The sequence below is a fragment of the Heterodontus francisci genome, chromosome 1 (assembly GCF_036365525.1).
Source record: "Heterodontus francisci isolate sHetFra1 chromosome 1, sHetFra1.hap1, whole genome shotgun sequence".
Lineage (NCBI taxonomy): Eukaryota > Metazoa > Chordata > Chondrichthyes > Heterodontiformes > Heterodontidae > Heterodontus > Heterodontus francisci.
Genome location: NC_090371.1, coordinates 114570188 through 114593683, shown reverse-complemented (window position 1 = coordinate 114593683; position 23496 = coordinate 114570188). Strand labels below are relative to the sequence as shown.

At 45.2% G+C, this 23496-nt stretch overlaps 1 protein-coding gene across 4 annotated transcripts in view; it reads left to right on the top strand.

The window, feature by feature from the left end:
• Nucleotides 1-23496, top strand: part of micu3a (mitochondrial calcium uptake family, member 3a) — a 326674-nt gene that overhangs the window by 188528 nt on the left and 114650 nt on the right. For all 4 annotated transcript variants that reach the window (XM_068034806.1, XM_068034798.1, XM_068034814.1 and 1 more), the window contains 2 exons: nucleotides 12592-12686; nucleotides 14752-14923. In XM_068034806.1, coding sequence (XP_067890907.1) covers nucleotides 12592-12686; nucleotides 14752-14923 — 267 coding nt within the window. The remainder of the gene's footprint in view (nucleotides 1-12591; nucleotides 12687-14751; nucleotides 14924-23496) is intronic.

Here is a 23496-nt window from a genome sequence, read left to right as displayed (position 1 = left end):
CTTCAGAATAGACCCTGAAAGTCAAGCTGAGAAGGACGTGGGATTTGGGGCCATTGCGGAATTGCCATAGATGGCCATCAAGGCTCCCAAGAAATAAACAGCCGCATACATAAGCAGAAGGGCTTTCGTTCCAACTCTTGTGCGATCACAGGAAATGCTTCCTGCAAGTGTGTGCCCACTTCCCACGCAGCTGCCATGACTCGTTCATACTGCAGCAGTCCCAGGTACTGCTGCTGTTCACTCCCCCTGCTCAGGGTTGGACTCTTTGCAATAAGACATAGTTTATGATGCCAGTGAGGATCCCCAGCAACGATGCAGAAGAGCACTACAATGCTTGCCACGGCTCCACCCGAGCTACCATTGAGCAGGCCATCATTATGCTGATAATGCACTTCCACTGCCTCGATAGATCTGGTGGAGCCCTTCAGTATGCACCAGACAGGGCTGGGTGCATCATTGTAGTGTGCTGCGTTCTGCACAACACTCCGGTCCAGTGGGGTGAGGCCTTGCAGGATGAAGAGTTATGGGAGCAGGGCACATCCTCTGACGATGAGGACACAGAGGCCACCCAAGAACAACCACTCATAGGAGCACAGAGAGTAGTGATGGAGGGCCAACAAGGTGAGCAGCGAGTAGGAAGGCAAGGCAACGATTGATAACTGAGCGCTTCCACAATCCCTGAAGCTGCACACATGTTCCTCAGAGCACAAAGCACCATCCTGCATTTCATCTGAAGTCTTCTGTCTCTGTAATGTCCATCTCTCCAGCGTGACAGGCAGCAGCTAACTGAGTCATTGCTCATGTGACTTCATCTGTACTGTGTCACATCGTGCATATTGACATGGCAATGATATTGCTTACATTGGCAGGACTGTCAGGCTTAAGATGTAATGGAAAGACAAATAATCAACCCATGTTGGCATGCGTTATTTGGACAATAAAAGCTGTTGTTTGGCAGGACAACACATTTAATTAAAGTGTACATGACATATTTGTTTCACCCGTGAATATCTATGTGTGTCAAGGTGCCTTTTTATTACGTTTGTGAGTGCTTCTTCGCAGTGTGGCCTCTGCGCCGGCAGCTGGACTGGAGGCAGGCTGCCCCATTGTCTCGGATGACATTGGCACCTGGCACTGGCACCTGTCTTCTGCGCACCTGAGGCCCGGAGGGCCCCAGCTGCCTGAGGGCCTCCTGCATCAGTGCAGGGCATCAGGGCTGCTGGAGCTGGACTCACCAGTGGAGGGGCTGAGGAGCCAGTGTCCACACTCGAATCGCCCTGAGGGGAGACCCCAGATGTGGAGGCAGCCTCTTCTCCTCCCTCTCAAATCTCATTGGAGCCTCCCTGCTCTCTGGAGAAGGACCAGGAGAGGGACCACTTTCCATGCTGGATTGCAGTCAAGTCCGAGGCGACGGTTTGTAGGTGATTGAGCATCTGTGGAATGTGGCTCTCCATGAGAGTCACCAACCTCTCAATGGAGGAAGCCATGCGCTCACATGCCTGGGACATGGCAGCATTCATGTCATGGATGGACTCCCCCACTGTCTGCTCAAGGCTGTGTGTGGCCTCTGGCATCTCAGCCAGATGTTGCCTTACCTCTCTCTGCAACTTCAGAATGCCCCGTGCTGCCGACACCAGAGGTTCGTCATCAGCCTGGAGCTCAGCATGGGCCTGGCCACCCACAGTCCTGTGACTGTCAGAGGCCTCAGCGGTCTCAGCGTCAGCCAGCTGCTCGGGCGCCTGTAATGTGTGCTCACCAGCTTGTGACCCTGATTCTACTGCCAATTGGATACCCATCGAGGTGAGAGTATCTGCACTGGTGGAAGGTGCAGGAGAATCATGGGATAGTGCATCCTCTAAGTGTAGCTCATCCTCACAGGTAGTCGTCATTTTCTGGTTCCCTGGGGATATTGGCGAGCGTCGCCCTGAAAGATACAATGAGAAGAGCAGACATTTAGGTGTTAAGGTACACATGTCGCAATGAGGACAGCATAGGAGGTAAATCATTCTGTGTTTGGTGATAATCACTCTCGTCAACTAGGACCCCGAACTCCACGTCTGAAATGGCACCTGCTGCTTGTCTCCCGGCTAGCTCCATCGCCTCCTCTTCAGCCTGCGACAGCGGCCTGATGTCGGGCACACCGCCTCTGGTCCTGGCCGATTCCCTGCTGTTATGGGCTCTCTTCTCCTGAAAAAGCAAGGATGCAGATAGTGAACATTGTCAAATGTCAAGATCGTGGTTGTACCAACATGGGTGCGTCAGCAACACCTGGGGGATGCTTGGTCTGGCATATGGACTCACCCTGCCATGGCTCTGACTTGCTCTGAGGTACTAACGAGGGAGATTTGCTTCACATATGTTTAGTTTAGTTTAGAGATACAGCACTGAAACAGGCCCTTCGGCCCACCGAGTCTGTGCCGACCATCAACCACCCATTTATACTAATCCTACACTAATCCCATATTCCTACCACATCCCCACCTGTCCCTATATTTCCCTACCACCTACCTATACTAGGGGCAATTTATAATGGCCGATTAACCTATCAACCTGCAAGTCTTTGGCATGTGGGAGGAAACCGGAGCACCCGGAGGAAACCCACGCAGACACAGGGAGAACTTGCAAACTCCACACAGGCAGTACCCAGAATTGAACCCGGGTCGCTGGAGCTGTGAGGCTGCGGTGCTAACCACTGCGCCACTGTGCTCGCCCCTATGCTCCTACTCATGTGCCATCAACCCTCCCTGTCTCTGAAATGGCAGTGGCACCAATGTTGCATACTGTGTGGAGACAGCCAGATCACCCCGAGCAATGTAAATGTGCCACCTACCTTTGCTGAATGAAGGAGGTCATTGACCCTCTCATGGCACTGCACCCAGTCTCGTCTGATGACCTCACAGCTGCTGATCTCCTCTGCAACCTCCGTCCAGGCTTCCTTGGTCAGGCGGGAGGACCTCTTCTTGCCATCGCTGGGGAAAAGGACTACCTGCCGACCCGTTGCAACCTGGAGGAGAATCAGCAGGGAGCCATCACTGAACCCTGGTGCCACCCTTGGTCGGACCTCAGCCATCATGCTAACGTTGATCAGTGGGGCCTCTTGCTGAGTTTGTCATGTCTTCCACACTCCTACAGTGCTGCTGCCAGAATTGTCACTGGGTGGCACAGTGGCGCAGTGGTTAGCAATGCCGCCTCACAGCTCCAGCGACCTGGGTTCAGTTCTGGGTTCTGCCTGTGCGGAGTTTGCAAGTTCTCCCTGTGACTGCATGGGTTTCTGCCAGGTGCTCTGGTTTCCTCCCACAGCCAAAGACTTGCAGGTGATAGGTAAATTGGCCATTGTAAAAAAAAATGGCCCTAGTGTACATAGGTGGTAGGAGAATGGTGGGGATGTGGTATGGAACATGGGATTAATGTAGGATTAGTATAAATGGGTGGTTGTTGGTCGGCACAGACTCAGTGGGCCGAAGGGCCTGTTTCAGTGCTGTATCTCTAAATAATACAAAACAAAATAAAATGCAGGGAGAGAGCCTTTTAAAAGTGGCGCCAGCACCTGCTCCCATGACCTTGTCCTATCAACACCTTCTCTTTGGTTATCTCTTGTCCCACCCCCACTTTACTTGCTTAAAACCTTGCACATTTCTAACATCTACCAGTTCTGATGAAGGTTCACAGACCTGAAACGTTAACTCTGCTTCTCTCTCCATAGATGCTGCCAGACCTGCTGAGTATTTCCAGCATTTCTTGTTTTTATTTCAGTTTTCCAGCATCTGCAGTATTTTGCTTTTATTATATAAGGGAGTAGGACTAATTGGATAGCTCTTTCACAAAGCATCATGTTCCTCTTTACTTCCCAATCTACCTCCTCTGAACTGGATGGACCTGAGCAACTGTTCAGTTGTAGTTCAGGATAATGTGATGGTTGTGTGGTGATGTGTTTGAAAAAAAAGAAAGACTTGCATTTTTATAGCGCCTTTCACGACAACCAGACGTCTTGAAGCGCTTTGTAGCCAATCAAGTGCTTTTGAAGTGTAATCACTGTTGTATTGTAGGAAACAAGGCAGCCAATTTTGCACTCAGCAAACTCGCACAAACAGCAATGTGATAATGCCCAGATAATCTGTTTTTGTGATGTTGATTGAGGGATTAATATTGGCCAGGACACTGGGGATAACTCGCCTGGAGTTTGGTCTATGCCTTCTTGATGGGTCCAGCTTTGGTTCTTCTTCAGGACGGAAGAAGGCATAAAACAATAAAGACATCAGAAGAATGTTATCTTGGTGCCTTAATGCCTCAATTGCAGCAATGAAAACTTAAATTTCTTTATTTTGAAGATGCTGATTTATATTGTGAACATTCAGTTACATGCGACAGGCTAGTAAACTCTCTGCAGGGGGCATTTCTTCTCCTTGCCATACATGGCTTCCTCTCCCAGGTATCAGGTATACTTACTGTCCCTCTTTTCAAAGGATGAAACTTCTTGAATTCTGTCTAAACTTCCAACAGTGATATACTGCTACTTTCAATTGTGAACTGCCTTCTCCTGCAATCAGACCTTGAGAGTCATTCATTCGGAGTCAACAATTTTCTCCCCTGTCCACTTCAGAATAACCCAAGGCACATGAGAAAAGGAAAGTGAGTGATCAAATTTATGACTATCATAGCACAATAAAATATCATAATTGATTCGTAGTCAGTATTCTGTGACAGCTGCTAACTTCTTACAGTAAAACATGTTCAAGGGTGCATGGGTTTGTGATTGTAGTGGCTTTCAAAATTACATTTTTATAGCTACCCAGTATGCTTGGCTGAAGTGGCAGCCAATGCCTTGCTTTGCATAATGACATCAGATACAGCAGGTATATTATTTGTCTCCTTTTCCTCTTCCTTGTTTTTACAACACCAAAGCTGTGATCTTGAATAATTGTCATGCATTATTGGCCTCAGCCATCTGCCAAGCCTTGTGCCCTGTATTTTATTTACCTTCTTCCTGAATGATAGATATATAAGACTTTCCTCCTCCTTGCAATCCCTTACAGAACAACACTCAAGAAGCTCGACACCATTCAAGACAAAGCAGCCCGCTCGATTGGCACCCCATCCACAAACATTCACTCCCTCACTACTGACGCACAGTGGCAGCAGTGGGTATCATCTACAAGATGCACTGCAGCAACGCACCAAGGCTCCTTAGACAGCACCTTCCAAACCCGCAACCTCTACCACCGAGAACAGGGTTGTCCAACATACGGCCTGCGGGCCAGTATCCGGCCCGCCAAAGGTTTCCATCCAGCCCACGGGTGTAAACTGTACCCGGGGCCATCCTCATACTCGCCAGGGCTCCGTGACTGGAGATAGGAAATTTCCCTTTGTCATCTTCTTGCAGAGCAGCCATTTTAAAAACATCACTCTGTGTTTCACAGCTGACAGCTGATGAAACAGGAATGCGCTTCCCAACTTATGACAGATTTGGAGTTTTCCGACTTTTTCTTAAAGCCCGCTGGAAAACCTTGAATTTGTCAGATGTTGGAAAGCGCAATGCTGCTTAACATCTGTCAGCTGTGAAACCCAGTGCGATGTTTTTAAACAAACTGACCGAGCACAAAGCTGCTGCGTAAAGCCCTCCCACTCAGTGCAACTGTCAGAGAAAGTGGGGAGGAACAAAGGGAGAGAGGGGGACAGCGAGAGAAGGGGTGGACAGAGAGAGAGGGGGGATACAGAGAGACGGTGGAACACACAGAGAAAGGGGACAGAGCGAGAGAGGGGAGAAAACAGGGAGGGGGGAACATAGAGAGGGGGGATAGAGGGTGGGGGAACACAGAGCAAGGACGACACAGAGAGGGGGGAACACAGGGAAAGAGAGAGACAGAGAGAGAGATCAAGATCACTCCTGACAGATGGACATCTATTCAGAATACTCTGCATCACTACATCAAATGTGCAGGCAGAGATTGATGACTTATGCAAGCAAAAACAACGCCAGTTATGTCACTAAATCAGTTTTCAATATAGTGATGAGAAAGTAAGTCAATAAATTAGTCTTCTCATTTAAAGCTTCTTCACAAAAATGCACATTTATTGTTGTTTTTCTTAGCACAATTACATTTTTAATGCCTTTATCTTTCGAAATTTGCTCACCGCACCCCGCCACCGCCCCCCCCCCCCCCCCACCCCCGCACTACGGCTGAGCAAAAATCATAATGCGGTCCTCCACCCTAAAAGTTTGGACAACCCTGAGGACAAGGGCAGCAGATGCATGGGAACAACACCACTTGCAAGTTCCCCTCCAGGTCACACAACATCCTGACTTGGAACAATATCGCCGTTCCTTCACTGTCGCCAGGTCAGAATCCTGGAACCCCCTTCCTCACAGCACTGTAGGTGTACCTGCCCCACAAGGACTGCAACGGTTCAAGAAGGCAGCTCACCACCACCTTCTCAAGAGCAATTAGGGATGGGCAATAAATGCTGGCCTAGCAAGCGATGCCCACATCCCAGGAACGAATTGAAAAAAAAGCAACACTAGGCTCTCACTGTTAAAGAAGGGATCCCGAGTATGGGAGTAATGTCTGTCGGTCATTCTTGACAGCAAGTCAAAATACTTAGATAGTCAAAAAACCCATCACTGAAATCCAAAGGAACAAACTCATCCAAAGCACTAACAATGCACTCAAGCAAGCAGCCTTAGACTATACGTTTAAGATTTAACACTGTTTCCTAGTTTCGTGCCTTTTTGCAAGTAACACCCAATTACACCACTGGAGTGCTCCATCCATTCAAATGAACAAGAACAGATAATTTTGGCACTATTGCATGGTTCCAAGTGAATTGCACCAGTACACCAGTTTTGCTCAAGTACTACCTCTCCCCAGAAAAATCCACCCTCTAATCTCTCACTCTTTGGCTTAGTTATTTAAGGGGCAGCAGTGAGTGGTTGGGCAGGGGTGGGTGGGGGTAAGTAGCGGGGTGGTGAGGTGGAAACCCAAAGAGGTTGGGGTCACAAAGGTCCTGCTAAATTTAACAGCAAGACTAGATTGTAATTTTTCTTTGGGTTTCCTGGCCAGCTGCCGGGGTGGAGAGAATGCCAGTGGCAGGAAGCTGCAGCCAGGTGACCTTTGGGATTGGCGCCCGGAAATCATGATCGTGGGGCAGGCTACAGATCGACGCCTCCTCACCCTCTGATTTGTCACACTGCTTGTCCGCCATCCAGTAACAGATGAGCAGATATTTCCTCCAACTAAATATTGGGAAGACTGAAGTCATTGTCTCGGTCCAAACCACAAACTCAGTACACTAGCCACCAAATCCATCTTTCTCCCTGACCACTCCCTGGAGATTGAACCAGACTACGCGCAACCTTGTTGTCCTATTGGACTCTAAGAGGAGTTTCTGACCTCATATCTGCGCCATCACCAAGACCTCCTGCTTCCACCTCTGTAACATCATCTGTTCCCACCCCTGCCTCAGTTCATCTGCTGCTGAAACCCTCATCCATGCCTGTTACCTCTAACCTCAACTGTTTCGATGCTTATCTGGCAGACCTCCTACTTTCCACCCTCCAGAAACATGTGTTCATCCAAAACTCTGCTGCCCGTATCCTAACTCTCACCAAGTCCCATTCACCCATAACCATTGTGCTTGCTGGCCTACATTGTCTCCTTGTGCAGCAATACCTTGATTTTTAAATTCACATTCTTGGCCTTGGCCCTCCCTATCTCAGTAACCTCCTCCAGCCCTCCAACTCTTTGAGATCTTTGTACTCCTCCAATTCTGTCCTCTTATGCATCCCCGATTGTAATTGCTCCATCTTTGACGGCTGTACATTCCCTCCTTAGGGATAGGGCAGTCGGATCGCAGGGCAGTCGGATCGCAGGGTAGGCTTCAGATCGGGGCTGAGGGGTGCGAGGGTGATGTTAGCGATCATGATGGGATAAAGAGAGGCCACAATCGGGAGGAGGGAGGCCGTAAGTTTTCTTGAGAGACTGAAGGAGCACTGCTTCTCCTTCTGGCTCACAAAAAGTGCTATAAAAAGTACTTGCCTTCTGGAATTGGCAGCTCAGACCTCCATTTCGCTTCAGGTTTCCCAAGCCCAGGGAAACATGGACAGAAGCAGTTAAGAACAAAGAACAGTACAGCACAGGAACAGGCCATTCGGCCCTCCAAGTCTGCGCAGATCTTGATGCCTGCCTAAACTAACACCTTCTGCACTTCCGGGGCCCATATCCCTCTATTCCCTTCCTATTCATGTATTTGCCAAGATGTCTCTTAAACGTCGCTATCGTATCTGCTTCCACCACCTCCCCTGGCAGCAGGTTCTAGGCACTCACCACCCTCTGTGTAAAAAACTTGCCTCGCACATCCCCTCTAAACTTTGCCCCTCGCACCTTAAACCTATGTCCCCTAGTAACTGACTCTTCCACCCTGGGAAAAAGCTTCTGACTATCCACTCTGTCCATGCCGCTCATAACTTTGTAAACCTCTATCATGTCGCCCCTCCACCTCCGTCGTTCCAGTGAAAACAATCCAAGTTTTTCCAACCTCTCCTCATAGCTAATGCCCTCCAGATCAGGCAACATCCTGGTAAACCTCCTCTGTGCCCTCTCCAAAGCCTCCACGTCCTTCTGGTAGTGTGGCGACCAGAATTGCACACAATATTCTAAGTGTGGCCTAACTAAGGTTCTGTACAGCTGCAACATGACTTGCCAATTTTTATACTCTATGCCCCGACCGATGAAGGCAAGCATGCCGTATGCCTTCTTGACTACCTTATCCACCTGCGTTGCCACTTTCAGTGACCTGTGGACCTGTACGCCCAGATCTCTCTGCCTGTCAATACTCCTAAGGGTTCTGCCATTTACTGTATACCTCCCACCTGCATTAGATCTTCCAAAATGCATTACCTCACATTTGTCTGGATTAAATTCCATCTGCCATTTCTCCGCCCAAGTCTCCAACCGATCTATATCCTGCTGTATCTTCTGACAATCCTCATCATTATCCGCAACTCCACCAACCTTTGTGTCGTCCGCAAACTTACTAATCAGACCAGCTACATTTTCCTCCAAATCATTTATATATACTACAAACAGCAAAGGTCCCAGCACTGATCCCTGCGGAACACCACTAGTCATATCCCTCCATTCAGAAAAACACCCATCCACTGATACCCTCTGTCTTCTATGACCGAGTCAGTTCTGTATCCATCTTGCCAGCTCACCTCTGATCCCATGTGACTTCACCTTTTGTACCAGTCTGCCATGCGGGACCTTGTCAAAGGCTTTACTGAAGTCCATATAGATAACATCCACTGCCCTTCCTTCATCAATCATCTTCGCCACTTCCTCAAAAAACTCAATCAAATTATTGAGACACGACCTCCCCTTCACAAAGCCATGCTGTCTCTCGCTAATAAGTTTGTTTGTTTCCAAATGGGAGTAAATCCTGTCCCAAATAATCCTCTCTAATAGTTTCCCTACCACTGACGTAAAGATCACCAGCCTATAATTTCCTGGATTATCCTTGCCACCCTTCTTAAACAAAGGAACAACATTAGCTATTCTCCAGTCCTCTGGGACCTCACCTGTAGCCAATGAGGATGCAAAGATTTCTGTCAAGGCCCCAGCAATTTCCTCCCTTGCCTCCCTCAGTATTCTAGGGTAGATCTCATCAGGCCCTGGGGACTTATCTACCTTAATGCTTTGCAAGACACCCAACACCTCCTCCTTTTTGATAATGAGATGACTGAGACTATCTGCACTCCCTTCCCTAGACTCATCATCCACCAAGTCCTTCTCTTTGGTGAATACTGATGCAAAGTACTCATTTAGCACCTCGCCCATTTCCTCTGGCTCCACGCATAGATTCCCATCTCTGTCCTTGAGTGGGCCAACCCTTTCCCTGGTTACCCTCTTGCTCTTTATATACGTATAAAAAGCCTTGGGATTTTCCTTAATCCTGTTTGCCAATGACTTTTCATGACCCCTTTTAGCACTCCTAACTCCTTGCTTAAGTTCCTTCCTGCTGTCTTTATATTCCTCAAGTGCTTCGTCCGTTCCTAGCCTTCCAGCCCTTAGAAATGCTTCCTTTTTCTTTTTGACTAGGCTCACAACATCCCATGTTATCCAAGCTTCCCGAAACTTGCCAAAGTTGTCTTATTTCCTCACAGGAACATGCTGGTCCTGGATTCTAATCAGCTGACGTTTGAAAGACTCCCACATGTCAGATGTTGATTTACCCTCTAACAGCCGCCCCCAATCTAAATTCTTCAGTTCCTGTCTAATATTGTTATAATTAGCAATTATAACCAGGCTCTCAATTGTGCTGTGGCAACCTGATTTAACTATGGTATTGAAGTGTCTTGCCTCTCCAAGGAGGGGCATTCACATGGCACGTTACTGGCCACCATAAAAATGGCGACAGGGCGGAATGCAACCATCTCCCACCTGTCGAGGGGTGGGGGGGGGGGGGGGGGGTGGTGATTAATATCAAGGCCTTTATTTTTCTTCCAGTTACCAACATTTATTTTATTTTAGTTGACTTTAAAAAATATATATATTTGTGCTATTTTTATTGTTTCTCATTTTTCTCATTGTTTTAGTTATCTCTAATTTTTTACACCTATTTTTACTTTAGCTTTCTATTAGCGTCATATATCAGTTACACGTTAGCTTGCACTCACATTTTACTTCAATTTATCATAATTTTGTTTCTTGATTTTCCCATATTTTTCTGTCAGCAATTTCTGGTTTTGGATCATCATAGAATCACTGAATGATTACACGATGCCATTCAGCCCATCGTGCCCATGCCACCTCTTTGGTAGAGCTATCCAATTTGTTCTGCCCTGTTGTTCTTCCCCCATGGCCCTGTAATTTTTTTTCCTTCAAGCATTTATCCTAATCCCTTCTGAAAGTTACTATTGAAAATGCTTCCACCAGTCTTTCAGGGGGTGCATTCTGCATCACAGCAACTCACTGCATTAAGAAAAGTTTCCTTACATTGCTTCTGGTTCTTTTGCCTAGCACCTTAAATCCGTGTCCTTTGGTTATCAACCCTTCTGCCACTGGAAATGATTTCTCCATACTTACTCTCTCAAAATCACTACAATTTTGATCATCTCTATCAAACCTCCTCTTGACATTCTCTGCTTTAAGGAGAACAACCCCAGCTTCTGCAGTTTCTCCATATAACTGAAGTCTCTCAACGCTGGTACCATTCTGGTAAATCTCTTCTGCACTCTCTCCAAGTCCTTTATATCCTTCCTAAGATGTAGTGCCCAGAATTAAACACAATTGTTTAGCTGAGACTTAATTAGTGTTTTATAAAGGTTTAGCAGAACTTGATTATGATTTTCCCTTTATCCAAACAACAATACTTTTAGATGCTAAGGGTAGAAGTTATGTGGAGGAATTTGTAAAACGTCCTGTGGAATATACTGACAAAAGCATTTTTTTGAGAAACCAGAGTGAACAGTTAAGGTGCGTAGTGGAAAACACCAAGTTTAAAAATTTGTCGGCAATAAATCAAGAACCAATAGGTAACTCTGGACTATAAAAGCTTGTAGGTTGAAGGAGGAATTGAAGACTGAACAAGGTAAAAAAATTGCAGTATGTGAAAGAGTAAGTTAAAGCAATGGTCCTCAAACCTTTTCGTCCGCGGACCACTTAGGCAGGACAAAAGACCCCACGGACCACATACAGGTCATACTCCACCTGCTTTCAGTTGCCACTGCAAAAGACACTTTTCAGAATTAATGGGAAGAATGGCACTGCTTTTTATGAGACACCAATGAGGTGATGTCTGATTCCAAGCTTCAGTCTCAAGTCAGGCTCCACATTCAGCCTTTTCTTTGTTTTCAGCCCCACAAGTGTTAAAAATCCGATCTTGCAGTTGTATGTTGTAACAGTAACATAAATCTTGCTTATAAAACTACATTGTTGTTGCTTGCACTTATGACGACCCATGCTGAGCACATAGGAGCCAGTCTGTTTGTGCGACGTCAAGTGAGCGGTGGGGATGAGGGTTATGGCCTGTTCTCTCGTATGGCCTTGGCGATGGCTTTGCACGTCAGTGACTTGCATTTTGAACCACCTGGAGGACCCTCATGGACCACCAGCGGTCCCCAGACCACACTTTGAGAACCACTAAGTTAGAGTGACAGTCTTGATTTCAACATAATGAGAATGCAAGGGGGAGGGGAAGATGCAAGCAGATGTATTTGAAGCTTATAAGGTACAAGAGGGGAGAGGTCAGAGGAGCAATGACCATAGTATCAATAAAATAGAAAAAGACAAGAAATATTATGACGTGGATTGGATGCTGGAAATGAGAGAAGAGTTGTTGATGAGATCAACTGTTCAGGAGTATGGGATAGATGCTTGATGAGACTCACCAGTTATGAGTGCAATATTTTAAAATTGATATATGCTTTATAAAGTTAAAAGTTTTTTTCCAGGGGAAGAGTTTGGCTCGTAAGAGGAAATTCTGATTCTTGCAAGGAGCCTTAGCATATAGGTTTACAAATAGATAAATACTAAAACCAGAAACCTTTTAAAGTATCTGAAATGACTGTGCTGATTTTTGTTTATTTTGCTTCAGCGTGCAGAGGAAAATTTTCTTGTAGATACGACACTCCTTGTGCATTTTTTTGGAAGAAAAGGGAAGGCTGAACTGAATTTTGATGACTTTTACAAGTAAGTCATAAATTGCGATTCTTATTATGTAGATTTAATTGTACATGCTAATTGTGAAGTGGTTAACCAGCTTCCAGATACACAGAATATATTCAGCGTGCTATAGATATTTTGCTGATTTTTTAATACTTTTATTTTATAGGAACCTCAAAGGAAAGGGCTTTTGGATCACAAATATGAAAGGGTTAAGAGCAGATAAAATATGTATTTGTCACCCTGTAAAATAGTACATAAATATTGTTACAGTAAAACTTATTATAACCTTGAAAAAACAATGGTCTGGACTTTGTGGTCAGTGGTGAAGCAACTTCTGGATTTCTGCATTATTTTGCGCATGTGCATACTCCAGTCATTGTTGTCAGTTTCAGTGGAGTAACGATGGCAAACGCTGACAGTTTCACCATCATTGCCACTGCAAAATCTGGGCTGTTACGTTACCTTTACTAGGATCATTAAGATTAAATTTAGAAGAGAAAGGTGAACCAAAAGAGTTAGCTTTCCTTTTACTGAAGAATCAAGATGCAAGAGGTATGAAAATTAGGTTTCATATAAGTTACAAGATAGCTTTTGCAACAGACAAATATGATTGACTGTTGGACAGGGAGAATGGCAATAATTGACCACATTAATAGCAAATTTACATAAGTTCCGAGCTGAGATAAATTTGAGTCCAGATAGTTCAGACTGATCAAGACACATAAGTGCAGTAGGCAGAATTTGTACAAGACAGTATTGCAGCAAACATGATCGAACCAAGATGCAGGACCAGATCTGATGGAAGGGGAAGAGTTTTGTATGAAACCTTCCAAGCCAGCTAAAATTAACTCAGTTGGCATTTTGTCAAATCATGAAAGTTAATACACATGAAGCCATTTGACCCATCTGGGTCTTTAGCAATCCAAAACTAATCCTACTGTAGTCTCTGCTGTACCTTCACATACATATATATATGCACACATATAAAATCACACACATATTGATATATACATAGGACTCTCTTCCTCTGCTTCATATATTTGTTTACTTTTGGTTTAAAAGATGTATTGATGTCTGCCTCAAACACATCCTGTGGCAAAGAATTCCATGCTCTAACAGTCCTCAGTGTAGAGAACTTTCTACTAAGTTTCCTTGTCCCTCTCTCAGTGAATGACCTCTTGTCACTGACTCCCCAACCAGAAGAAATAGTCTCCCTATTCACCCTTTCAATATCCTTCATAATTTTAAAAGACTTCCTCAAATCTCTTAACCTACACTTAAACCAGTGAAAATAATTCATGTCTCACCTCATAACTAATGTTTTGCATTTCTGATATCATTTTACATATTTTTTATTAAAATGCGACTGGTTTACAGAGTATGATACGTTGCCGGTTACTTTGGAAGAGTCAGATATCAAAAGATGTTCAAAAAAGTTGGTATTAGCTCCAAAATTGTGAGACTCCACTCCTGGTGTGGAGACCTGCTTAAAAGGCAGACAAAACGGTGAATTACAATTTTATGGAAATTCATTTTAATGGCCAAGAAATTGCTAGCAAAGTGAATTATGTGCAGACCTTTATGTTCAATTTTCAGAAATAACTTCCTGTCAAGCAAGACTCCTCAGTAGAATCATACCCATGTTACTTCAGGTCTATTATTTCCACGGTACAATTTATTATTATGCAATTCACCTCACCTGTCCATTAACCTATGTTTACAACAGAAATTATTTATCACTGCATTAATTTGCATTAACGTTATTCAGTATAAACGTGAAATACAATCCTTGCTATATTTTGGCATTACATTTTGTATCCCTGGCAGGTGGATTCACAAGGTGTAAATGGACAGTAAATCGTAACATATTTACATGTGCTTTAAAAGGCTAGTGATTGTAAGAAAGACTTTACCCAATTAACTCACAAGGCCATTGTGAAGCAAAATGCAACATTCCCAAAACTACTGCAGTTTTCAGTAATTTTAACAATGGTGCTACACCAAAATATCGACCGATCATTGCCTATGGCAAAGTAACATGACTTTTTGTTTGTGTGTTCTCATTTTTGTGTTTGTAATACTACTTTAGGTTCATGGATAATATACAGACTGAAATTTTGGAGACTGAATTCCTTTCATACTCCAAGGGAATGACCACAATCAGTGAAGAAGATTTTGCTCGTATTCTACTACGTTATACAAATGTAGATAACACAGGCAGTTATCTGGAGTCTGTTCGTCAAAGGATTCCTGAAGAGAAGGTATTTGGTCTTCCACTTGTGATCTGTAGAATTTTCCCCAAAAGAAAAATTGAATTACTGATTTTTAAGATCAATTTTAATATTTATTATTTTTTCTGGATTTGATAAACAATACCCTAAATCAGATTTGTCTCCTTAACAAGATCCAAAACACTTTGCATTTAAATCACACCTTTAACACAGATATTTCAAGACAGTTCACAGAGGCAAAACATATGTCAGACAGTAACAAGTTAAGAGGGATGGCTTAAGCCTGGTCAGAAAGTTAGGTCTTGAGAAAGCAGATGTGGCTGTCCTGGCCGCTGTCTAAGGCTGAACCAGATCATTTGCAACATGATGTTCCTTTTTGATCCTAAGCTGAGCTTCTGACCCGATATCCTTTCTGTCACGAAGACCCTGACTTCCACCTATATAACATCACCTGACTCTGCCAATACTTTACCTCAGCCTCAGCTGATCTGCTGCGGAAAGCCTCTTCAATGCCTCTCTTACTTCTAGACACAACTATACCAGTGCTTTCCTCGACGACATCCCACTTTGCAACCTCTGTAGACTTGAGCTCATCCAAAGCTCTGCTCCCACCAAGTTCTGTTCACCCATCACTCCTGTGCTCATCAATCTACGTAGACTCACGGTCCAGAAATGCCTCAGTTTCTAAAATTGTTATCCTTGTTTTCAATTCTTACTCTGGTCCTGGCCCTCTATATAGAGTCATAATGGCACAGAACGGTCCATTCAACCCATCGAGCCCATCATCCAGTGATGGTGGGTTCCAACCATGAAAGGCCGTCCCAGCCACATGATTCCCACATGTCTCCCTTGTTTGTCACTGCGCAGTTCATTTAAATATAAAATCGCGTGGGATGTAGGAAAAATGGCAGAAGCGGACGTTACGCCAATTTCCAGTCACGCCATCGGAAACACCGTGGGACTCATAAAATCCCTGCCATTGTATTTGTTCTCGCTTGAAGAATTCACCTGACATGCATCATACACCCTCTTTTTTTTTGTTTTATCATATTTTCTATCTCCCTTGTCATCCAAGGAGCCCTGGCTTTGGTTCCCTTGCCTTTTACCCTTGTTGAAATCAACCATGTTTCCGTTACAGTTTTCCTTGTCAGTCTTTCATTCCATTTTACCCTGGTTAGATCCCCTCTCGTCCCATTGAGGTTAGCCCATTTCCAGTTTAGAAGATCTACTTCACAACTGTCCCTTGCTATTCTGCATTGCTAATCTAAACCTTATGATACAAGTATCACTCTTACCCAACTGTTTCCCCACAGACACTTGGTGCACTTGGCCCACCTCATTCCCCAGCAAAGCCTCCTTCCTAGTTGGACCTAGAACATTCTGGTCCAGGGAATTGTCCTGAACACATTTCAGAAATTCTTCCCCCTCCTTACCCTTTATTCTAAAATGATCCCAAGCGATATTTGGGTATTTAAAATCCCCCAGTATCACCACTCTATAGTTCTCGCACATCTCTGTTATTTTCCTGCAGATTTTCTCCTCGCTCTCTCTCTCTCTTTCTCTTTCACTCTATTTAAAGGCTGAAAGAGCACCCCCAGTACCCCCGTATAAACTGGAATCAGATTGGCAATAGTAACCTAGATGAGGAGCTCATAGAATGCCTAGGAGATAGTTTCTTAGAACAGCACGTCTGGAACCAACCAGAGAGCAGGTTATTAGAATTAGAACATTACAGCGCAGTACAGGCCCTTCGGCCCTCGATGTTGCGCCGACCTGTGAAACCATCTGACCTACACTATTCCATTTTCATCCATATGTCTATCCAATGACCACTTAAATGCCCTTAAAGTTGGCGAGTCTACTACTGCTGCAGGCAGGGCGTTCCACGCCCCTACTACTCTCTGAGTAAAGAAACTACCTCTGACATCTGTCCTATATCTATCACCCCTCAACTTAAAGCTATGTCCCCTCGTGTTTGCCATCACCATCTGAGGAAAAAGACTCTCACTATCCACCCTATCTAACCCTCTGATTATCTTATATGTCTCTATTAAGTCACCTCTCCTCCTCCTCCTCTCCAACGAAAACAACCTCAAGTCCCTCAGCCTTTCCTCGTAAGACCTTCCCTCCATACCAGGCAACATCCTAGTAAATCTCCTCTGCACCCTTTCCATAGCTTCCACATCCTTCCTATAATGCGGTGACCAGAACTGCACGCAATACTCCAGGTGCGGTCTCACCAGAGTTTTGTACAGCTGCAGCATGACCTCGTGGCTCCGAAACTCGATCCCCCTACTAATAAAAGCTAACACACCATATGCCTTCTTAACAGCCCTATTAACCTGGGTAGCAACCTTCAGGGATTTATGCACCTGGACACCAAGATCTCTCTGTTCATCTACACTACCAAGAATCTTCCCATTAGCCCAGTACTCTGCATTCCTGTTACTCCTTCCAAAGTGAATCACCTCACACTTTTCCGCATTAAACTCCATTTGCCATCTCTCAGCCCAGCTCTGCAGCCTATCTATGTCCCTCTGTACCCTACAACATCCTTCGGCACTATCCACAACTCCACCGACCTTAGTGTCATCCGCAAATTTACTAACCCACCCTTCTACACCCTCTTCCAGGTCATTTATAAAAATGACAAACAGCAGTGGCCCCAAAACAGATCCTTGCGGTACGCCACTAGTAACTAAACTCCAGGATGAACATTTGCCATCAACCACCACCCTCTGTCTTCTTTCAGCTAGCCAATTTCTGATCCAAAGCTCTAAATCACCTTCAACCCCATACTTCCGTGTTTTCTGCAATAGCCTACCGTGGGGAACCTTATCAAACGCCTTACTGAAATCCATATACACCACATCCACTGCTTTACACTCATCCACCTGTTTGGTCACCTTCTCGAAAAACTCAATAAGGTTTGTGAGGCACGACCTACCCGTCACAAAACCGTGCTGACTATCGCTAATGAACTTATTCTTTTCAAGATGATTATAAATCCTGTCTCTTATAACCTTTTCCAACATTTTACCCACAACTGAAGTAAGGCTCACAGGTCTATAATTACCAGGGCTGTCTCTACTCCCCTTCTTGAACAAGGGGACAACATTTGCTATCCTCCAGTCTTCCGGCACTATTCCTGTCGACAATGACGACATAAAGATCAAGGACAAAGGCTCTGCAATCTCCTCCCTAGCTTCACAGAGAATCCTAGGATAAATCCCATCTGGCCCAGGGGACTTATCTATTTTCACACTTTCCAAAATTGATAACACCTCCTCCTTGTGAACCTCAATCCCATCTAGCCTAGTAGCCTGAATCTCAGTATTCTCCTCGACAATATTTTCTTTCTCTACTGTAAATACTGACGCAAAATATTCATTTAACGCTTCCCCTATCTCCTCTGATTCCACACACAACTTCCCACTACTATCCTTGATTGGCCCTAATATAACTCTAGTCATTCTTTTATTCCTGATATACTTATAGAAAGCCTTAGGGTTTTCCCTGATCCTATCCGCCAATGACTTCTCGTGTCCTCTCCTTGCTCGTCTTAGCTCTCCCTTTAGATCCTTCCCGGCTAGCTTGTAACTCTCAAGCGCCCTAACTGAGCCTTCACGTCTCATCCTAACATAAGCCTTCTTCTTCCTCTTGACAAGCGCTTCAACTTCTTTAGTAAACCACGGCTCCCTCGCTCGACAACTTCCTCCCTGCCTGACAGGTACATACTTATCAAGGACACGCAGTAGCTGCTCCTTGAATAAGCTCCACATTTCGATTGTTCCCATCCCCTGCAGTTTCCTTCCCCATCCTACGCATCCTAAATCTTGCCTAATCGCATCATAATTTCCTTTCCCCCAGCTATAATTTTTGCCCTGCGGTATATACCTGTCCCTGCCCATCGCTAAGGTAAACCTAACCGAATTGTGATCACTATCACCAAAGTGCTCACCTACATCTAAATCTAACACCTGACCGGGTTCATTACCCAGTACCAAATCCAATGTGGCATCGCCCCTGGTTGGCCTATCTACATACTGTGTCAGAAAACCCTCCTGCACACACTGGACAAAAACTGACCCATCTAAGGTACTCGAACTATAGTATTTCCAGTCGATATTTGGAAAGTTAAAGTCCCCCATAACAACTACCCTGTTACTCTCGCCCCTGTCGAGAATCATCTTCGCTATCCTTTCCTCTACATCTCTGGAACTATTTGGAGGTCTATAAAAGTCTCCCAACAGGGTGACCTCGGCCCATACTACCTCCGTAGACGTGTCCTCAAACGTCCTTTCTGTCGCTGTAATACTCTCCTTGATTAACAATGCCACACCCCCCCCTCTTTTACCATCTTCTCTGTTCTTACTGAAACATCTAAATCCCGGAACCTGCAACATCCATTCCTGCCCCTGCTCTACCCATGTCTCCGAAATGGCCACTACATCGAGATCCCAGGTACCAACCCATGCTGCAAGCTCACCCACCTTATTCCGGATGCTCCTGGCGTTGAAGTAGACACACTTTAAACCAGGTTCTTGCTTGCCAGTGCCCTCTTGCATCCTTGTAACCTTATCCCTGACCTCACTACTCTCAACATCCTGTACACTGGCACGACATTTTAGGTTCCCATTCCCCTGCTGAATTAGTTTAAACCCCCCCGAAGAGCACTAGCAAATCTCCCCCCCAGGATATTGGTACCCCTCTGGTTCAGGTGAAGACCATCCTGTTTGTCGAGGTCCCACCTACCCCAGAAAGAGCCCCAATTATCCAGGAAACCAAAACCCTCCCTCCTGCACCATCCCTGCAGCCACGTGTTCAACTCCTCTCTCTCCCTATTCCTCGCTTTGCTATCACGTGGCACGGGCAACAACCCAGAGATAACAACTCTGTTTATATTAGACTTGGTATTGTGTAATGTGACAGGATTAATTAATGACCTCAGAGTAAAAGCACCTCTAGGTACCAGTGACCACAATATGATTGAATTTTATATGCAATTTGATAGAGAGAAGAGTGAGTCCAAGACCAGTATTTTAAACTTAAATAAGGGCAACTATGTGGGCATGAAAGCTGAGCTAGCTGAAGTGAACTGGGGTATTAGGCTGGGAGATAGACCAATAGAGAAGCAGTGGCAGACATTAAAGATGATATTTCACAATACTCAGAATAAATATATTCCTACTATAAAGAAAAACTCTGAGGGGAGGACCCACCATCCGTGCTTAAGGAAAGCATCAAACTTAAGGAAAAAGCATTCAATTGCCCAAAGTTGAGTGGCAGGTCAGATGATTGGTCAGAATATGGACGGCACAGTGACGCAGTGGTTAGCACCGCAGCCTTACAGCTCCAGTGACCCGGGTTCAGTTCCGGGTACTGCCTGTGCGGAGTTTGCAAGTTCTCCCTGTGACCGCGTGGGTTTCCGCCGGGTGCTCTGGTTTCCTCCCACAGCCGAAGACTTGCAGGTTGATAGGTAAATTGGCCATTGTAAATTTCCCCTAGTGTAGGTAGGGTGGTAGGAGAATGGTGGGGATGTGGTAGGGAATATGGGATTAATGTAGGATTATTATATGGGTGGTTGTTGGTCGGCACAGACTCGGTGGGCCGAAGGGCCTGTTTCAGTGCTGTATCTCTCAATAAAAAAAATATAAAGTGCAGCAGAGAATGACTAAAAGGTTAATCAGGGGAAAGAAATTAGAGTATGAGAGGAAGCTAGCTAGAAATGTGAAAACAGATAACAAGAGTTTCTACAGGTATTTAAAAAGAAAAAGAGTAAGTCAAGTGAGTTTGGTCCTCTAGAGAGTGAGAATGGGGAGTTAATAGTAAATAATAAGGAAATGGCAGATGAAATGAACAAATATTTTGCTTCTGTCTTCACTATGGAGGATACAAAAAACATTCCAGCAATAGCTTTAAATCAGGAGGTGGAAGGAACAGAGGAACTTGGTGAAATTATAATCACCAGGGAAGCAGTACTGACCAAACTGATGGAGTTGCGGGCTGACAAGTCCCTGGTTCCTGATGGACTTCATCCTAGGGTCCTCAAAGAGGTGGCTACTGAGATAGTAGATGCATTGATGTTAATTTTTCAAAATCCGCTAAATTCTGGAAAGGTTCCATCAGACTGGAAAATAGCTAATATAACCCCTCTATTCAAGAAGCGTGGGAGGCAGAAAACAGGTAACTATAACCCAGTTAGCTTGACGTCTGTCGTGGGGAAGGTCGATCATTAAGGAGGCCATAGCTGGGCACTTAGAAAAACTCAAGGTAATTGGGAATAGTAAGCAGGATTTTGTGAAAGGGAGATTGTATTTTACCAATTTATTGGAGTTCTTTGAAGGAGTAACATGTGCCATGGATAAAGGGGAGCCCGTTCATGTACTTGGATTTCCAGAAAGTATTTGAAAAGGTACCACATAAAAGGTTATTGCGCAAAGTAGGAGCTCTTGGTGTAGTGGGTAACATATTGGCATAGATAGAAGATTGGCTGGCTGGCAGAAAACAGAGATATATGCATAAATGGGTCCTTTTCTGATTGGCAAGATGCGACAAGTGGAGTCCCGCAGGGGTTTGTGCTGGGGCCTCAACTTTTTACAATTTATATCAATGAGGGAAGGGATGGCATGGTAGCTATATTTGCAGATGATTTAAAGATAGGTCGGAAAGTATGCTGTGAAGAGGACATAAGGAGCTTGCAGACCGATGTAGATAGGTTGAGTGAGTGGGCAAAATTCTGGCGGATGGAGTATAATGTGGGAAAATGTGAAGTTGTTCACTTTGGCAGGAAGAATAAAAAAGCAGAGTATTACTTAAACGGAGAACAATTGCAGAATTCCGAGGTGCAGAGGGATCTAGGTGTTCTAGTGCATGACTCACAAAAAGTTAGTATGCAAGTAATAAAGAAGGCTAATGGAATTTATTATGAGAGAAATTGAAAATAAAAGTAAGGATGTTATGCTTCTGTAATACAGGGCAATGGTGAGACCACATCTTGAATACTGTGTGCAGTTTTGGTCTCCTTATTTAAGGAAGGATATGAATGCATTAGAGGCGGTTCAGAGGGGTTTACTAGATTGACACCCTGGAATGAGCGGGTTGTTTTATGAGACTGAGCTTGTTTTCACTTGAATTTAGAAGAGTGAGGGGAGACTTGATTGAAGTATATTAGATCCTGAACGGTCTTGACAAAGTGGATGTGGATAGGATGTTTCCTCTTGTGGGTGAATCCAGAACTAGGGGACACTGTTTTAAAATTAGGGGTCGCCCTTTTAGGACAAAGATGAAGAGAATTTTTTCCTCTGAGGGTTGTGCGACTTTGGAACTCTCTATCTCAGAAGGAGGTGGATGTGGGGTCATTCAATAATTTTAAGATGGGGGTAGATGGATTCTTGTTAGGCAATGGAATCAAAGGTTATGGAGGGTAGGTGAGAGTGTAGAATTCGAGACACACAGATCAGCCATGATCTTATTGAATGGCGGAGCAGGCTTGAGGGGCTCAAAGGCGTACTTATGCTCCTAATTCATATGTTCTTAGTGTCATGATCATCCCCTTTTTGCTTTTTAACTCTAACCAAATGGATTGTCATTGCCCCCTCAAGGGCATCTTCCCTTTCCAACACAACAATCTGTTCCCTAATTAGTACTGCCATCCCACCTCCCTTTTTTCCTTGCTCATCTTTTCTGAACACTTTGGCCAGAATTTTACATCGGGGCAAAGGCACCACCCACTGGCCAAAATGTCAGTGGTGAGCCCACCTCTGCTAGGCCTGGGAGGCACGCAGTGATTTTACTTGGCCCAGACCCTTAATTACCCTCGGGTGGGACTTCCACTCCTCTAAGGCAGGAAGTCCCGCCTCCAAGAGCTTCTGGCCAATCAGCAGGCCGGCAGCTCTTCAGTCCCCGCAGCGCCCCCTGGAGTGGTAGCCACTGCTGAGACTGCACCCAGCGGGAGGATCAGCAATGGATAAGGCCCCAAAATTAAGGTAAGTGTGTGGGGCCTCGCTGGGGACAATTGGCCGGGTCCCAGAGAGGCAGGGGATTTGGTTGGGGGGTGGGGGGGGGGGGAGGGGAATGTGCTCCAGTGGGGGTGACTTGTGCCATGGGAGCCCTCCATGGGGCAGCAGGGTGCCTGATCCCCATCCCACGAGGAAGCCCCCCCAGGTTTTATTGGGCAGCCTCCTTAGGTGCTGAGCCGCCCACCTGCTGCTGGTACTACATCACCGGCGGTGGAAAGAGGCCCTTAAATGGCAATTAATTGCCCTAGGGCGGGCGAGCAGTTTGTCACCTCCTCCACCAATCGTAAAATTGCAGCAGGGGCGGGAAGGCGATGGGAATGTCACACCCTGCCTCCCACTCAATTTTAAGCCCCCAACCGCCCTCCAGCCTCTAGCCCGCTCCCACGCAGGGTGTACAATTCCGGCCTTTGTATCCTTGAATATTAAGTGCCCAGTCCTCACCATTATTAAGCTATAGTTTCCATGCAACTGTTTGTGCTTGGAGCTCACCAACCCTATTCACCACACATTGTACATTTACATATATTAACCTCTTGTACTCCTTGTAAGTCCTTCTTAGTCTGTTTCTATCCAATATGTTAC